Raw genomic sequence first — 18954 nt, 5'->3', positions numbered from 1 at the left:
CAATGACAGAAATGCAGAGCATTGTCTAAACCCAACATTTAGGAAAGCCAGATGCATTTTTTGGTTTCAATACCATAAACATGTTATGTTCTGCAGGTCCAAGTGTGAAGAGACAGCCCAAGGGTGTGCAGACACAGGTTAATTAGCAAAACTAGAACATCTGGATTGCTGATAAGTTTCTGTTTTGTAAACACATCAGCAATCTATAAATAAAAAGTTGTGCTATCAGAGATCTTGGTATCTCCTCAAGAGACAGCGGGCAATTTTTTTTTAACCCTAAAATCACCCACCATCTTCTCAACCAGCTCTTCTCATAAAACTAATCTGGAAACACAGAATTTTGAATAACACCTTGGTTTAGTGCATTATTCTAGAGAAAGCTTGATGTCTCACATCAGCAGAGAAACCATTTTGGACACATCTGTTTTGAAGCTGAACAAGCTTTGACACTCTACATTGTTCAACAGAATTTTTGAGGAAACTGATCTCACAAAATAACTTAACAGATCTACAGGGAGAGGTTTTTACATCCCAACTCAACTTGAAAGCAATTCACATTTAAAACCATTTTAAAACTGACTAATTTTAGAACCATTATGCAGGTAGCACATGTGTTAAATAATAACCAGTGTTCTACCTCTCCTAAAAGCAAAGTCCAAAACATGCAAGAGTAGAAAGGTTTGATATTTTTTTTTTTTTTCTATTTTCAGTCTGAAATTTTTGTCATGGCTAAGAGCACTGAAAGAATGTGATGTTTTATCCTGTGTTAACAACTAATCCAGGATCATTATCTTGCTTCAAGTGCCACATCAAGGCTTTGCCAAGTGCTGGTGCTGTGCAGGACAGGTAAGGGAAGCCTGTGGTGCCTGTGCAGAGTGTGGGGTGGGAGGAGGGATCAGGCTGGCAGCTCTGTGGCAGGGACACGCCAGAATTAGGACAGGCTGCTGGAAAACTCAGCAGGACACCAGCTCCTGAGAGCAGCCTTCAAAAGCATCCTCATGGCAACATGGGTTCTGCCATTACAGCAGATTAATAAAATATCAAAGCTGGGCGCTAGGCAAATGTTAAAGGGTGGGTTTGGAGCTTCCTGCTTTCCTCTGGAATGCAGGAATTAAAATGGTGTTCCTGCAAAAATAAGGAGGCAGCACACACAGACAAGCTGAGGCTAAATCAGGAATTACAAGCAACAAAACCTGCGAGTTTTAGAGGCTGTGAAGTCACCCAGGCTGCAGAGGGGCAGATCCCAGCTGAGAGAAACCCCAGAGCCAGAAGTGACTCCCCAACACCAGAGAGCCAGAAGAGCTGGAGAGGAGCCAGGGAGCCAAAAGACTCATTCACAGGGCCCTTGCTCCCTGCTCAGCACAGCTGTTTCCACAGCCACTCCCCAGCACAGGCATGTTTTTTCCCATCCTGTTTCACTGAAGATTGAAACTTATTTCCAACAGATGCGTTTTGTACTCCGGTAATGCAGTGATATTTCCTGATGACTGGTTAACACAAAAGCTGTGGCTGGTTGCTCCCAAGATTGCATCTGTTACCCTGCATCTCAGCATCAGGGCAGAATGAATGCCTAACTGCACAAAGACACACCACAGAGGAAGAAATTACTCTGGTTTTAAGCCTCAACCTGAGGATAAACAATTTGCCAGTGCAACAAGAGCTATTTTTTTCAAAATGTGACCTAACAGGGGAAGAGGGAAAAAAAAAAAAAAAAAAAAAAAAAAAGAAAACCACAACCTGAAAAGCAACTTAAACATTTTCTTATCAATTTCACAGCTAACACAACAGAAAATACTTATTGATTTTCTCAAGCAAGATCATCCTTGTTCCCATTAGCCCTTTGATTTCTGAGACCCCCTTAATTCAATTAAGCATGTACAACCAACCCTCCATGGAAGGATTCATTCACCCTGCAATTCACTGGGAGCTGCAGGCAGAACTTGGCTCAAGGAGTGAGTTTCTCCTATCACAACACACAGCAGAGTTTCCTGTGCACACAGCAGGAGAAGTCCCACACTAAGTGACAAGGGCTTACCTGAGGAGAATAACTTCTAAGTATATAATTTTCTGCTCCACTGATACCAATATCCTAAAACAAGAGGGGAGGGGATGACAATAAATCATCTCCTTATCATTAATCCTGGCATAACTGTTTGCTGAGGAATGGTGCTGTGGGCTTTTCCTTTCAGGGCCAGCAATGTGTGCCATAGTAAATTATGTGAATTATTTCCCAGGGTGCATTTATGTTTTATACAAGCACAGGACATGAAGCCATTCTCTGAGCTTCCCAGGAACCAAGGATTGCATCTTCTCACTTGTGCCTCCTAATTATTGTTGCAAGAGATGTCTGCAGTGAGAAATTCTTTTTGCATGATCCATTTAATTGACCACTTTCTCCTCACATGCATCCAGTGAATGCTTCAGGTGGTGTTCATAGCTCTGTCCTTCCACCCAGACATAACAAGCATAATTTAAATTATATCAACTATTTATGTGACAAAATATTTTTAATGTAAAACTTCAGGAGACCTTATCATGCTATCACATTGAAATTTCAATACTGAGCTCCAGCAAATAATTTCCACTTCAAAAATTACATCTGGAAAGTGAGAGGATGATATGTGCATGTATCAGCACATCTCGTGTCTCTCTAGGTTACTAAACCTCCTGTATCAAGGGCAGCTTGCTTTACTAAATATTAATGCAGAACTCTGCATAATGTGAGGCTTCAGTTATTCAGAGGATCTCTGAACTGCAAATAAAAATAAGCATTAAAACCCATACTATTAACTACAGATTAAGGTCAGATCCCAACAGTTGTTCCATGCAGAAGAATGGAATAGATAAACATTCCCTGACCGTGATACTGATCCCTTCTACAAAGCAGATTGCAAGATCCAGGCTTTACAATTTTTAAGAACATTTATTAGCTCAGCATGAATGCAATCCTACACTCTCACGAAGAGTGCACAACTGGGGCAAACTGTGTTCTGGGAGTTCTGGAAAGGCACCACTTGGGCACCTGCTGGCCAGCCCAGTTTGCATTCTCTGCTCTGCAAATCTGACAGCTCTAAAATTAACCCCTCTGATTTTATCACTGATTTCCTTTTCATTTTGCCATGTTAAATGTCAAATGATCCAATGTCTGACACTGCCCTTTTAATTATTACAACCAAAGCTGAAAGATGACACACACAGATCCCCTCACCCCTTCAAAGTGAGGCTCAATGAAACACAGGCAACACTAAGAATTTAAAGGTCAATATTTGCATAAGTAGAAAAAAAGCCAAGAAAGCAAGAATTATTAAAAATTTAATTCTGCAGTAAGTTTTACAATTACCACTCTGTCTAATGTATTGATTTAAATTACAAAATAAGCTTCATAGATAGTGCTGAGGACTTCATTAAAATTTACTGAACTTATTTATCAATGCTTCTTTCAGAAAGCTCATTATAAAAACCTGCACAACCCCAATTACACCTCCCAAACACATTAATGATATATGAGGTCTTTTATTCCCTCCATCAATCTCAGGCTACACATTTACTTATATAATCAATACTCCAAAGTTACAGGATGTCCATAAATTCACAGCCTTGCCTCAATGAATTTGTTCACTCAACACCTCCTGACAGAGTCCCCATCCCTGTCAGTCACATTAACCCAACCAACCACATTTTATTGCTCTGTAATCAGGATTCAAAAGCACTTGAGATGACAGGAGCAATAAAAACCCTTGAGACTTTATATGTCCATTATGGTGCCTGGGTTGTTTAAAAACAGGAGCTGCAGTTGCAGCCTGTGACTATAAATATGCACAGAGCCAGCAGAGAGCCAGGGAAGCTCAGGGTGCAGCAGGAAACAAAGGAAAATGAAGCCAAAGACCCTCTGCAGAAAGGGAAAGGGATGCAGCAGCGACAAACACTTCCCAAAACAGAAACAGCTCTATTAGCAAACATTTTACAGTGGTTTATTACCTTTTCTAGTCCATTTATGAAAAAAGAAAGCTGGACAAGGCACATTGAGCAAGATGTCAGGGTGAGGTATTTGTGCTCCATTGTGTCTGTCCAAGGTACCTGAGCAGCCCCAGGGATTTGCTGCTTGATGGAGTTGCAGGAGAGCCCCTGACACTGGCAGACCTTGCCCTCAGCACATCTGCTGTCAGGCACCCAAACCCACAGATACCATGCAAAACAACTGAATAAAACACGAGCCTTAAATGTTAGTAACATGATACATTTATATTCTGAAATGAAAGTGACGCCTGGCCTTGTACCAGGATTAATAATATACAACATAATTCAGTTTTTGCAAAGGGTTCAAAGAAGCTTAAGCTCAATTAGATCATCAGCACTTTATATAAACCTGACAACTAAGCTGCTCCTCATTACACAGCATCAAGAGATGCTGACAACACTTGGGTTTTGCAGGAATCTTGGAGATGAGCTTTGCTGCCTTGTAGGAAAACAAGGGCAGGCATCATTTTTACAGCCCCATCAGGCACACCTGGGTACCTGAGGCAGAACAAAACACTTAAAAGAACTGCTCAGTGGAACAACAACTGGCAGGAGCACACAGGGTGCACCAGAAGGTAAAACCCTCTAATGCAACAGCCTGCTGTGCAGTTGGCATAACGACTGCAGACCCATTAGGAAACAATACAGCTTCCCAGGAAAATGTATAAAACATCTCCAGCACTTGCACTTCAAAACCCTCTTCAGAGACTACTCAGCTTTTCAGGGCTCCTTTTCAGAGCAAACTGGGGATATTGCTGCACAGGGATGGCAGACACAGAGCTGCAGGACCTGGGCTGGTGGTGCCAGCACATGGGTCAGGCTCAGGCAAGCAAAGAGCTGGAGGGGCCAGCACAGGAAGGATGTGGAGCTGCTGGAGAGAGCCCAGAGCAGGCACTCAGAGGGTCAGAGGAAAGGCTGGGAGAATTGGGATGGATCAGCGTGGAGAAGAAAAGGATGATGTCACTGTGGCCTTAGTGTCTGAAGGAGCTGCAGGAAAGATGGGGGGAGACAATTCCCAAGGGATGGAAGGACAGGACACAATGAAGGGCTTCAAACCCACAGGGAATAGGTTTGGATGGGATATTTGGAAGGAATTCCTGGCTGGGAGGGTGCCCAGAGCAGCTGTGGCTGCCCCTGGATCCCTGGCAGTGCCCAAGGTCGGGCTGTACAAGGTTTGGAGCACCTGGGACAGTGGGAGGTGTCCCTGCCATGGCAGGGCTGGCACTGGATGGGCTTTAAGGTCCCTTCCAGCCAAAAACCATTCTGTGATTCTGTGAACACAAAGAAATAAAGTATCATTAAAAAAGCACCATTTTCTCACTGATACACTGGGCTAAGAACAATGCTTTAGGAAGTTTTCCTATTTAACACAATATTCCCCAGGGTCTTCAGGCAATTGCCACAGCTGTGTGTTTGTCCTGGCCATACACTGCATTAAAAACCCCATGAAATACAGTTTAACTAAGCTGCACAAGATTCATTGAGCCTTTACTGTGTTTCAAAGTTTCACAACTTAGGATCTCTCAGTAAGAGCAAAAGGAATTCTGAACATCAAACTAATTGAAACAGACTATAAATAAAAACATTTTTCTCTATTCTTTCTGCAATTTTGCAGCATTTGTCTCAATGGCACATACACAGAGCAGAACTGAATCTGCCATAATAGGAATCTACCTATTGCTTTCTACTGCAGCCACATCACTTGTTTTAACAAGAAGTTTCACTCTATAAAATTACATCCAGCAGATACAATTTTCAAAAGCTGATGACAAAAAAAGGAAGATAGGAAACTGATACACTTGGAATAATCTCAAATTTAAGTTTGCAAACAAGGTAGGAACAGTCCAAACTCTAATTTTACAACACATCAAAATTTCAATCACCTAACCTGTCACAATGGAAGAACATGGAAATAACTGTATATACACTTTATAATAAACTCTGCTGCTTAGTCTGTTTCTATGTTTATCATTATTTTGTAACATTTTTTTATGGGAGCAAGTTCAGGGAATTGTTAGGCTGAAATCTATTTTATGCAATTCTGGAACAGGAGAGAAGTGGAGCTGCCCAGAACCTGTCAGCACCTCGCAGGGTGTCACCTTCAGACACAAAAACCCTCTGGGGATCAAAGCCTGGGTGCAAGAAATGGAAAAGTATTTCAGGTAAGAGGTTCTAGGGAACAGGAGCAGGTAACACCTCTCCCAGGGAATCAGGAGATGCCAAGGAAATGCACACAGGGTGACAGAGGAGCAAAAATAACTATGAGGGGGATTTTTCCCAACAGCAATGCCTTAAGAAACAAAAAAACTTAAAATCAACCCAATAAAACACTGATGTACACAACAACTTTGCATAAAATTAGGATTATTTCTCAGAATTTAATTAAATTTATTTAATTAAAGGCCAATTTCTTGAGAACAAGAATACTTTGAGGTGGATTCTGGCTAATCCTGCTGAGTAAAAAACCAAAATAATAAACCCACGCAGACTGGGAGCTGAAAGAAGATAAAGTATTATTCCAACTCCTCCTTGTACATGAATAATGGCTTGTTTACTCAGGAGCTGAAATACCACATTCAGCACACATTCCAGGGAAGTTAAAAATGCTGATAAATTAAAAGGAAAAGGAAGAGTGAAGTATCTGTGCTTTGGGAAGAGTTACATTGGGAATAACCTTCAGCACTCTTCAAAACAAGAATTTCTATCTACAGTCCATGCTTTGCCATATTTTATTGTCCCTTTTTTAGCAGAGGGGAGGAAAAAAAGAAAAAAAAGAAAAAAAAGAAAAAAAAAAAAAAAAAAAAAAAAAAGAAACGGGAAGGTCAGTATTTGAGCCTCTTTTGAGTCACTAATCCTTTTAAAACAGATTTTAAGTAGACACTCTCATGCACATCCTGGTTTCAAAACCCAGGCACACAGAACCCAATTTCTAAACATCTGATTCTTGTAGATTTTATATTTGAAAATGGCAAAATAAATTGCCACCAATATTCAATTGTGCCACAAGTGTAAGGATCATTTAGAGGGATAAGTGTTGAATTCTCATCCAACTCTGCTTCAGAATAAATTACAAGCTTCATTTAACTATATGGAAATGCTTGCAGCATATACAATACCAAGAGCTGTATATAATCCTTTTAATTGAAGTTAAAGACAAACAAGGAGCAATAGCTGCAATTCTAGTTAAAAATCACTTTTTTTTTAATATGAGCTATTTTCTTAGCAAAAAGAAGACAACTTGACAATTAGAAAGGCAAATAAAACCTTGAATATGCAATTTGTGTTGATCACTGTCCATCCACTGACACTTCTGGCAGTGGCAAAACCTCTATTTTTGTAATTTTTGTCACTAATTTTTTTTGGTAATATTTGTGATTGTAAATGATGAGCAGATCTTTTAAACCTTCACAGGTCATTGTATAAAGACAAGCATTAATTAGACCTTTGCAGCTTCATTTTAAAAACTAAAAAGTAGCAAACTAAGAGCAAAAATTATTATATTTTTTGTGTTTCTGGATGAATTTGTACTTTTAGTTTAAAAAGTGTGTTTCTGTATCAGCATAAATGATAAATGAAAAAGGGCATTTTGTAAAGCAGGCAGGACATACAAAAATAATAATTCCAGTAGACTTCAACATTTATAAGGACATATTCCAGACTTCTAATAAAGCTCATTTGATGAAAATATTTTAATTAATACAATAATGTTATTTCAAAATCTAAACTAATGAACTAGAAGACAAGCTGAAAAAAAGACCTATATGCCTGCAGTACCTTACAGTCTATATTATGTAATTGCAAAAAGGAATGAAAAACCTTCATGTAAATCACAGTCTAATTAAGAAACCAGAGTAAATGACACTGAAATGCACAGAAAGTTACATATGCACGTGTTTGGCTGCCTGACTTAGAAGATAACTGTTATGAATCACATTTATGGTAGGCATTATTCATAAATAGCTGCAATTGAAAAATTACCAGCTGATAACTGGCCCCAAGCACTCCCAGCCCCTGCAAGCCTTCAACAGGCACTGCTGGAAACAGTTAGAATTAAAATGTTCAGCATTCACAGGAATTTAAAAACACTTAAAGGGTAGTTCCTGTTATTAATTATACACAAGAGAGTCCTTCTCTCTTAGACTTTCACTCTTTCTACTGCAGATGGAAAGCTGAGGAACTGAGCCTGAAGTATTTATTAAACAACTTATTATTTTTACCTCTCACCCTAAAGAGAAACAACCCACAAAAGCAAACATAAAAGAAATAATTATCAATGCATCCCAACAGGGAAATCTGTTTTCTTCATCTCCTGCAACTTTCTTTCCAACATTTCATTAAATTCTGCTCTTGGCATCCACAAAAATCTTGTATAAAATGAACACCACACGTGGCTGTGCAGGATTACACCAAAGCAGAGGGAAAAATAAAGAACATGCCAAACTTTATCTTGCCCAGAACTCAAACTGGTTTATCTGTCAGCCTGGGATGAGCTATCATCCCCACATGTTCAATTAGAAGCTGAAGAGCTCCATGGAATTACACCCAGGGCAGACTGGAACAGTCAGTCCCTTGACTGCAACACACTGCTGGGATATCTGATCAATGCAAGCAAACAAAACAAAACTTCACATGTTCCAATGTGGGAAGGGTGAAGATGGCTCTGCTCTTGAAATGGAATGTAAGAAAATAAATGTTTGCTGCAAGATAAAGGTTTAATTATATTCGAGTTTTGATGAGCACAGTATCACCAAGGAAATCTAGAAAAACAGGAGTACAATGCCATATTTATTTATTTTACTGTCATGTTCAGTGATGAGTGAATTGTACAGTTAATTGTGCATTGAGAATCACAGAATCAATTAGGCTGGAGAAGGCCTGCAAACAGTGATAGAATGGTTTGGGTTGGAGGGACCTGAAATCTCATCCAGTGCCATGGCAGGGACACCTCCCACTGTCCCAGCTGCTCCCAGCCCTGTCCAGCCTGGCCTTGGGCACTGCCAGGGATCCAGGGGCAGCCACAGCAAATCTGGGCACCTGTGCCAGGGCTACCCACCCTTTTAGGGAAGAATTTCTTCCCAATTTCTAATCTAAACCTGCCCTCCTTCAGTCCTGTCACTGCACACCCTGGTGATCATCGAGTCCAACCCTTAACACTGCCAATGCCACCATTAACCATGTCCCCAAGTGCCACACCCACATCTTTAAATCCTCCAGGAATGGTGACTCAGGCTGATCTATCCAATATATTGATTTTTTGTGAATGCTCGTGACTGTAGCAGCAAGGAGCCCTCACCAACAGAGAGAGGCACAGAGAGACGTCCTGCTGCCCCTTCCACCCAAACAAAGGCTGAAAGCAGAACCCACACATCTACACTGTCAGGTAATGCTCCAACAGCAACACATCTGCAGAGGAAAATGCTGTGGAGTAAACTCTCCATTTCAGGGCTTTTATGTCTGGTGAGCTGCAGTGAACCAAAGCCCTCCAGCACCTGCTGTGCAGCACCCAAAGGAAAAGCACCAGAGCTGGGATGACTGGGATACACTTTTCCAAAGGGTTCTTATCTGAACCAGCACTGGTGTGTCTGCACTCATTAAGACTCAGGAGTTTCACCCATCACTGCTGTTCTCAGGAAAAACTCAGAACATGGGCAATTTTTCAAAGATCTCTCAGAGTTCACCTGCAGAAATAGGAACAGAATCTCAACTTTCACAGGCATCAGCAATTAATGGAACCATATTTCCCCATAAAATGGGTCAGATGTTGCAGAAGTAAGGACAGCCAAAGGAGGGGAGGAACAATAAATAGAAGCTGACAAGACAAATGCACAACAAGCATCTTATCTGTGTATGTCAAATTATCTGCAGATGAGTAAAATTACTGCCCTTTGAGAAGGGATCCAGAAATACAGAGTCCACAGATCAGGCTGAGAGCAAAAGGCCAATGGAAAGGACAAAGACAGAGGAATGATGGAAACTGTGCAGATACAATTTATGCTCCCAGTTTATGCTTTATGTTTATTATTTTGTTTGGGTTGTGATTTTTTTTTTGGAGTGTGTGTGTGTAACTGGGTTTTGCTCTGGGAGGTTCCATTTTTGAACAGATACCTCCAAGTTATGCACATGAAAATACATTAATGAGGCAGCTGCTGGAAATGTATTTTTTTACTGAGTTCCCATTTCAGAAGATTTCATGCTGGCTTTCAAGCTCCACAGTCACAGCCTTCCATGGAATTAATTTCTCAATCTCAGGCTTCCAGCAACATTAGTTAATGTAAACTGTAGCACATGACTAATAAATAATACAAAGAGCACAAAAGAAAACACCCACATTGTTCAAGCCCTGGTCTGTAATACCCCATCTCACCACAAAAATGATAATGATACAAGAGAAGAATTCTGGCATAGAAAGGGGAACTTGCTTTGTGTCTTGTCTACCCTTTGGCAAAAACACTTCCAAGTAAGGAAGACAAATTATTTTTATGAGAAGCAACGCAGCAATGCAATAGATTTTTCTTTCTTAGGTTACAAAGTAAAATGAAGCTTGTAAAAGGAAGAAGAAACTGCAGGGGAAACATAGTCATCAGGGTGGAAAAGCAAGAATTAAGCCTTGAACTAAACACAAAAAAGAATAAATGGTACTGCTTCTACTATAAATAGGATTGATGAAAACTGTGTGCAAACCAGGTTGGAAGTTGTCAGTGTTTTCATTGGTTCAAATTTTCAGCTCATAGAGCATTAAAAATTAGTTCTCAACCAAATCACTACACAGACCTTTAATACTACATTTCAAATAAAAAAATGTGATTTTAAAATTAGGTGGCACCAGGGGTTCTTTGGTCTTTTTGTTGTAGAAAAGAGGTCAAGAACCATTAGATAAAAGCTAAACAATGTAGAGGAAATGAAGTGCTGGTTTGATGTGCCAATGTTACAATATTTGAATATTAAAAACTAATAAACTGCTCCATTTCTCTTTTCAGTAAAGGAATTGCTGCACATGTCTGCCTAGCCCAGACCCAGCATGGCACAAGCTGTTCCAAGAAGCTCAGGACAACAAGGGAAGGTGAAATTCAACATTCAGAGAAAACTGATCTGAAAATAAATTGAGGGAAGACAGGAAAAAAACAGTGGAAAGAGCAATAGCTGCCCAGATTAGGGATGCTTAATGATCTGCTTTAATTGATTTCTCTAATTTTTATTTATGTAAATTAGGAAACAAACATTAAACTCTTCCTTAGCTCATTATTATCCTTAAGCCAAATGTATTTCACAGCTGAACTACAGCAGAATATTGCACTTCAGTAAAGCCTGCAGCAACCATGTAAAATAGGCAAAACTTGCTGTTAATAACTACAAATTTTGACCATTTAGGAGAGAATTAATAACAGACCCTTAATCAGAAACATGATCTGATCACATTTATATTACTGTAACTAAAAATATTTTTGCCCTGAGGAAACGTGCCGAGCCTTCAGTGCTGAACTTAAAACAACCTCTAAACCTACATAAATACATGTTCTACAATATTTGTTCTTCACATCTTAGTGAGTTCCTATTTGCTGATCTCTATTCAAAAATGTTTCTTACAAACCCAACAGAAAGAAACAAGTATAGGTTATGCTCAGAGTGTAACAGACTATCAAAAGAATGATGAAGCCAAAATCTAACTTAATTGCTTGCTTAATTTAAAGTCTGCTGTCTCAAAAGAGGAACTTTCATGCTGTGGCAGATTGAAAAAGGTTTAAATTATTCAGTTTTTTACATGACTCTTGCAGTATTTCCAGGTGCACATCAGAGGAAAGCTTTCAGTGCTGCAGACAGCTTGCTGGCCTGCTTGACAATGCAAGAAAACAAAAGGAAGCCAAAACTCCCTGGAATAATCCTCCCATCGTGTTTGCACTGCCACAGACAAGATCAACAGCAAACAGCAAAACAGCAGAGTGAGAACTCCTGTTTCACAAGCACAATATTTAAAATACTTCATGTTTCTATACATCAACAACAAGCCACAAGTATCAAACTGCAAAATGCTTTCTAATAACAGGAATTAAAATTTCATAGAATCCCAGAGGTTGGAAAAGACCTCCCAGACCAATCTGTGAGCAATCCCCACCTTGTCACCAGCCCAGAAAACTGAGTCCACATCCAGTTATTCCTTGGACACCTCCAGAGATGGAGGCCCCAAATCTCCCTGGGCAGCCCCTTCCAATGCCTCACCACCCTTCCTGTGAGGAAATTCTTCCTGAATTCCATCCCTAGGAGAACATTAATCCATCTGGAGTCTCTCAAGTTCAGTTTCAAACCCACTCATGGCCAAAAAGACATTTCCCACTGCTACTTTATGATCCCCAACTCCCTTCTCTAAAAATCTCTTTCCAATCATGCAACAGAGTTTTCCCTTCTCTCCATGAACTAACACATCCCAGCTCGTGGCTGCAAACCTCAGCAGCCTTTCTGAGGTTCTGTTTGCTGGAATATTCAGCAGCCAGGTTCAAATACACCCATTAGGAAAGACAAACTACTTAGGATGTGGACAGTCCCCTGCTGAGCGTTTGTGTGGCAATAATGCAATTGCACCTAACCCTCTGTCACACTCAGGGCATTAAAAACACACCAAAATTTGATTTGCTGTCTTTTGCAAATTCATCAGGATCCCACAAAAATAAGAGGTGAGAAAAAAAATTATCTTGCAAAATGTTTTAGGATAATAAACTGAAATAATTCTCTTCAACTCCAAAGAGGTCATTTAAATGTCTTTATGTAATGCTGAAGCTGAACACTACCAGAGAAATGAGCATCAAAATCTGAAAACCAAAATGATAACATACAGGTTAAGCAAGTCCAATGAAAAAAGGTATTAGTGGTCCAAAATCAGATCATTCCACTATAGCACTGCTTCAATTTTAATAAAATCTATACTAAATATTTTCTTTTAAGGGCTTCTCTTACAAATAAAACCAGGACTGTATTTTGTGCAATGCTTTTAAAATTGCAGTCTTCAAAATATGTAAAAACATATTTTCTGCAATACTTAAAACTACCTAACAACTAAGACCTTTTGTTTAATTAAACAACTCTAATGCAAATATTGATAGAATTGCAGTTTTTTATAACAGAAACATCATTTGAGTGTGGTGTGTGACTGTTGTGGGCCTTCCTCTTCCCCTTGGTATCAGAGGCCACAACTTTGGAAATAACAGAACCCCCAGCTGTGAATTCTGCCTGAGATCAGGTTTGTGTCTGGTGGAAGAGTTTACAGCACTCCTGAAAGCAGAGCAGAAAAGGCTTTTTATAATGGAAACATGATGGACCAAGAACTCCAGTCATGTTAAGAGCTGTCACTGCAATATTCTTTCCTTCATGTCATACTGAAAATTCCATTTTATTCTCCATCTGTCATTCTCCTCTGTAAAGACAGTCACTTCATTATAGAAATTAGAGTTTTTTCTCCAGCCTACCTTTTGGTTTTAGTTCCTCATGTTCTCAGTAATTTTGATCACTAGTTTGGCTTTCCAGCTTTAGCTGGTGACTTTTCAGACAGAAGCTTCAGAAAGCTGAACTGGAAAAACATTGATTCAGTGGCTCAACTTTATCATGGAAGTTTTATTTTTCAACAGTATTATTCCAAGAGTATGACCCCTTTGATTTTGAATGAAAGTTTATTGAATGCTGGTTAAAAAACCCATTGCTTAAACTTATTAGTGCACAAACAACAGCTTGCTACAAACCATGTAAAAGCAGAATATTTCTCAGAGATTTTGACCAAGAACACAGAAAAACCCAAAGGGAAGGTGTAGATTCTCGCTCTGATACTGACAAAAGTTCAGTCTGAACATATTTAGAATTCTACAAAGTATCACTTCTGAGACATTTAAAAATAAAAAGAGCTGCTCTACTGCTTTTACTCTTGGTTGTGCCCATGAATGGTACTGCAGAGGAAACAAGACTGAATCCTGAAGTACAGATCAGTCCTCAGAGCAGAACTGTTCCTGGCCACCAGAATTAGGATGGGAGAAGGAATTCCAGGCAGAGAATCCAAACCTTGGAGATGAGCTGCCAGGCCAGGGGATCCTGCCCAGCCTGAGCCCCCAGCTGGGAGACAGGAGAAAGTCAGCACTGTGCAAGCTGAGCTTAAATGCAGCCCCAATTATTTTTTGTATACCAACAGAAATCCATAATGAACTTCTAAATAACTCCTGAACTAGGAACCACTGAGCTGTCCTGAATGAGACTGGGGAAATGCCATTCCATTGCCACCTAAGCACTGCACACTCATCTACAGCACTGTTTTGGACGTGATGGGTGGCAAAAAACTGGAGGATATTTGCAAAATTTAATATTAATGTTTTGGGGCACAGAGGAAAAATGATGGATGTCTGTTTACCTCCACCAGGAAATGCTGTGTGTGTCTGCAAGGCTCAGCTTGCAGACAGAAAATATATTTATTGTAAATTTCAAAAAGCCATCAGTCTTTGCCATCCACTTCTCAGAGGTTTAATTTCAAGAAGCATCAGCTCACATCAACTTTCACGAAAATACCACAGAATCCATAATTTCCTTAACTGCTAAGTAAAAGCAATGTTCAGGAGAGTCAAATGTGCTCTAAGCCAAGAGCAAATACCCATCAGAAATGCCAGGAAAGAAAGAAGGAAAAGGCCAACTAATGAGTACACAAGGTGCAGCTGCAACAGAAGTGACAGGGAGAAGGTGGGGAAGTGAGAGGGACCAACAAAGGCTCATCCTAATTAAGCAAATGTATGACAAAAGAAAAAACCTGCACTGGTTGGGTGTGGCTATTTCATGATTAAATGCTAAATAATGATAAGTATTTGGCAGAAATGCAGGCTGTGTGAGAATACAGCATTTACAGAATACAGCAGCTTTCATTTTCTCAGTGTTACAGGTTTATTAAGCCAGTGATTTTACACAGGTGGATTTTTTTTTTCTTTTTTGTAATTCAGTATTACATAAGACAGAATTGTCTTGTCCTGATACAGAGTTGAAGCCAGAGGTCCTCCTGAACATGCATTGTATGAAAATGAAAACCAGGGACTTTGGGTTATGAAAAGAAGCCATATGACTAAAAAGTGAATCCATTTTCCAAAACGCCCACACAGACAAGAGCTTCTGATGAGAAAAATGATCTCTGCAAAGCTAAATTGCACAGATTATTTCCATGAAAAGTTAGAATCACGCAGATTATGTGATATTTACTGTGCTGGGATTTAAAAAAAAAAAAAAACACAACTTTTTATATTATTACAGTATGAATAGTTACTTGATTGTTCAATGTAAATTATGTAAATATCAATAATTATTTAATTGAATAATTGTCTTCTTTTAGAATTCACACAGGCAATGATGCTTGCTTAGTTTTTCCAGGATTGTTTCTCTCTTGCTGCTGGCAAGTTTTGGGTACCTTTAAAATAAGGTGCAACCACCTGTGTGTGCCAGCAAAGCAGTTGTGGCTTACCTTGGCACTGGAATCCTTGCTTCCCAAATCCCCTGCATAAAGAAGGAAAAAACTGCCTTAGTATGTTTGGTTTTAATTTCGACTCAATGATCTCTAAAAACATAAAAATAGCTTCATATTAAATTACTTCAGGTTTTGCTACGACAGCAACAGATTTTCAAATACACAACACAGACCAGCCCACCCATTTCAAAGCAGAGAACAATAGCTGTCACCAGCTATGTAATTTCAGCTTCTGGCAACAATTTTTTTATTATTATTATTTTACAAGCTATTTTGGATCTACAATTATCATCATCTGTGATTGCTGCATAATATTTCAACTCGTTTAATGCCACATGTATACTTAACAGCCACGTAAAGTATTCCAAGTTCCAGCAAAGGCACATAAAACAAACCAGACTCGGGGTTTCATCCAAATTTTGGGATTACAAGCTGCTGCTGTGAGGCTCAGCCAGAGTCCAGCCGTTTGCTGTATGGAAAGCAGGCAGGTGAAAAGTTTTGCTTATTTCAACACAGATGAGAAAACAGGCCCCTGATTTTCCTGCTGATTATTCTCCAGCTTCCTCGCCCCATTTCCATAACAAAATACAAATTTGTAACAGTTCTGCAGTGAATACAATGACAGTGGTATCCAGAGTTCCAACACATTTTATACCTCTGGCAAACTCCACTGCTGTGGATTTATTTGTTTATCTGTAAGCATCTAACATTCTCTTCCCACAAAAATAACTGTTTTGAGTATCCTGCCTATAAACATTTCTCTGCCTTTTTCTTTGCAGCCTGTTTTTCATCTGGAGAGCTGGAGCTGCTCGCACTCAAACACAGATAAAAGCCATGAGCTGGAGAAGCTGTGTGCAATTAACAACACACAGCTTAATTATCAACTTTATGGAAATGGTTTCTTAAGAAAAAATGCATCAACAATTTCTCCACTTTTTAAATTTATTTATTTATGGAAGAGACAAAACCTTTGGTGCATTGTTCCTTCAGGTGGAAGCTGAAATGACACAGTTTAGAGCATTTCTCTACATTTCTCAGCCCAAGTTGCTACTTCTTGTTACTATAAGCAAACCTAAACTAGGAAAACCAATAGAAAAATCAAATTATTTGTTTATTTGGCAGCACACGTGCCTATACTGCCATTCTGATGCTGTTACAACTTATCTTCACAAAACTCAAAAGCTGGAAGCGTGGAAATGCAATTGCAGGAAAGCTGATGGCGGGACTAAGAACATGAAACAGACCTGAGAAAATTTCTAATCCTTTGAAATAGACCTACTTGTAAATATTCCTTTTCTACCTAAGCACGGCTGTTCCTCAGTGCCTGAGCTGAACCCTGCAGAGCCACGGCCCATTCCATTCCCTGAGCAGTTACAACCTAATTTTTAAGTCAAAAGTCTTTTAAAATATATCAACACTCCAGAACCAAAGTGGAGAGGTGAAAGTTGCCGAAGAGGATAAGGAGGCACTAAACCACTTCGGTAAATATTACCTGCTGAAACATAATCCAAGGAAAAGTATTTATACAGCTTATAGCTCACTGAAAGGTTGTGTTTACAGTTCTTTACACCTTTAAACATTGTTAATTGACACAAGTCATTTTGGAAACACTTTCAGCGATGCGCGATGGTTGCTTGAGAGCGGCCCATCTCCAAACCAGAAAACGAAACAAGTTTTCGAGGTGGCAGATGCTCTTCCAAGGAACGTGGAGAGCTTCCCCAGGCTCAGTAAGCACAGTCGCTCTTGCCACCTGTCAGCCAGAGGCTACCCTTGCACTTCCAAATCCACCTTGTCATTCGTGACAGAGCTCCGCTTTGTTTTGTAATTGTGCTGCTTGTGTGCACAAACACCGCTCGGCAATAACCCTGCGGCGCCTTTCACACCTCCCAACCCATTCTGCTTTAGATTAACTTTGAAGCAGTTTCTGAAAGTCTCTCACTTTTACCATACACAATTCTACGGTTTAAAAAAAAAAAAAAAAAAAAAAATTAAAGAAAAACTCAGAAATTTGACTTGTTTCTTGCCCAGTCTACCATGTCAGCGTTCCTGCCTTACTCTGTGAATATACTTCAATCGTTTCTGGCACAAGCAGAGTCTTTGCTCCAGCATGCAAGCAGAGGAAAACGGACGGAGGAAGGAAAAGGTCCGTGTCCAGACACATAAACACACATAAAAAGAGCAAGAAGCGTGCCACGGACACAGAGCCAGCTGCGCGCACAACTTCGGCCAAAATAAATCACAGCTCTCGCTTTCGGCTGCGGGGCAGGGGAGCAGGGCTGGAGCGAGGTGAAGGAGCGGAATCCCGAGCTGTCTGTGCCCCGGGAGCCCCGAGCCCGCCCGGCTCTGCCCGGGGCTCGGACCGGCCCGGCCTGCGCGCAGCTGCCGCCCTGCCCCGCCACGGCACCAACACATGGGTGTATTTTTCCCTACCAGCTTAGTAATGAGGGTGTTGGCAGGGAGTTTTCCTGCCCTCTCCAGCAGGAACCCTCCTCTCTCAAAAGGCACCGCTCCCTTTCCCCGGCGCGGAGCGGAGCGGCGGGAGGGAGCGGGGCAGGCACCGACCAGGAGCCAGCGCTGGGTCACCCAAGCTGTGCCACCCCTGACACCGGCACCCTGCGCCCAGCCCCGCCGGGCAGAACGGGGGACGAGGGTGGGAAGCACAGTCTGGACCATGTGCGAAGCGCTGCGGGGGGCTCCAGACCCTGCTGGTCTCCGTGACCGACAAGTTTGGGGGTTCCCCGCGCACCGTGCCCAGCCCCGGGCAGCGGCAGCCGCGCACTGCCCCGCCGGGAGGGGGATGCGACAGCGCCCGGGCAGCGAGGTGACACCGGGGGTCACCCCAGAGGGGTCACCTGCACAACACCGGGACCAGGCTGCCCGGGGAAGGGCAGGCAGGGCGGGTCAGCGGAGCCGGGGCTGCCCGAGGCGGGGAATCCCCGCGGCGCAGCGGGCCCGGGCGGCGGCGGGCGCGGAGGGGACGCGCGCCCGGGGCTCTCACCAGATGAAGTCGGTGCAGTGGCTGCAGAAGGTGGGCTGCTTGAAGAAGCGCGCGATGAATTTGTGCTCCTTCACCTCGTGCACGTTCTTCTGCCTCAGGGCGCCCTTGCGAGCGAAGCGCCGCGCCGCCTCCGGGTCGGCGGCGGGCTCGGAGCCCGGGAACACGTCGGCCATAGCGCCTCCTCCCCACCCCCCGCCGCTCCGCCAGTCGCCGCCCCGACGTCCGCCCCGTCCGGCGGCCGCCGAGTCTCTGGCAACGGCGGCGCTGGGCGCTGCCTCCCGCTCCCAGCCTGACGTCGGAGCGGAGGAGGATCCCGAGCCCTTCTCGCCGGCTGCTCCGCCCGCGGCTGAGCGAGCGAGCCCCCGGCCGGGGCGGGGCGGAGCGGGGCCGCCCCCGCGGGGAGCAGCGGGGGAGAACGGGGGAGGGCGGCCGCACCTGCTGGGCCTCGTCAGCACCGGGGCACGGA

At 41.9% G+C, this 18954-nt stretch overlaps 1 protein-coding gene and 1 long non-coding RNA gene across 3 annotated transcripts in view; one reads left to right on the top strand and one right to left on the bottom strand.

Annotated features, from left to right (window-relative positions):
* The window catches only part of PRKCA (protein kinase C alpha), a 141428-nt gene extending 122694 nt beyond the window's left edge, over positions 1-18734 (bottom strand). The window contains exons 1-2 of the mRNA XM_056505734.1: positions 18489-18734; positions 15488-15519 (exon numbers count right to left, since the gene is read on the bottom strand). Coding sequence (XP_056361709.1) covers positions 15488-15519; positions 18489-18661 — 205 coding nt within the window. The 5' untranslated portion in view covers positions 18662-18734. The remainder of the gene's footprint in view (positions 1-15487; positions 15520-18488) is intronic.
* LOC130260390 (uncharacterized) lies at positions 693-13344 on the top strand. Of its 2 annotated transcripts, XR_008841770.1 has the most exons (4): positions 693-846; positions 6068-6179; positions 10995-11077; positions 11790-13341. It is a non-coding gene; the product is annotated as an uncharacterized LOC130260390 (long non-coding RNA). The 2 variants fall into 2 exon arrangements; XR_008841771.1 differs by having other exon boundaries at positions 10995-13344.
* Positions 18735-18954: the final 220 nt, after the last annotated feature.

Source organism: Oenanthe melanoleuca, chromosome 18 (genome assembly GCF_029582105.1).
Source record: "Oenanthe melanoleuca isolate GR-GAL-2019-014 chromosome 18, OMel1.0, whole genome shotgun sequence".
NCBI classification, from domain to species: Eukaryota; Metazoa; Chordata; class Aves; order Passeriformes; family Muscicapidae; genus Oenanthe; species Oenanthe melanoleuca.
This window is presented reverse-complemented; position numbering and strand designations above follow the sequence as displayed.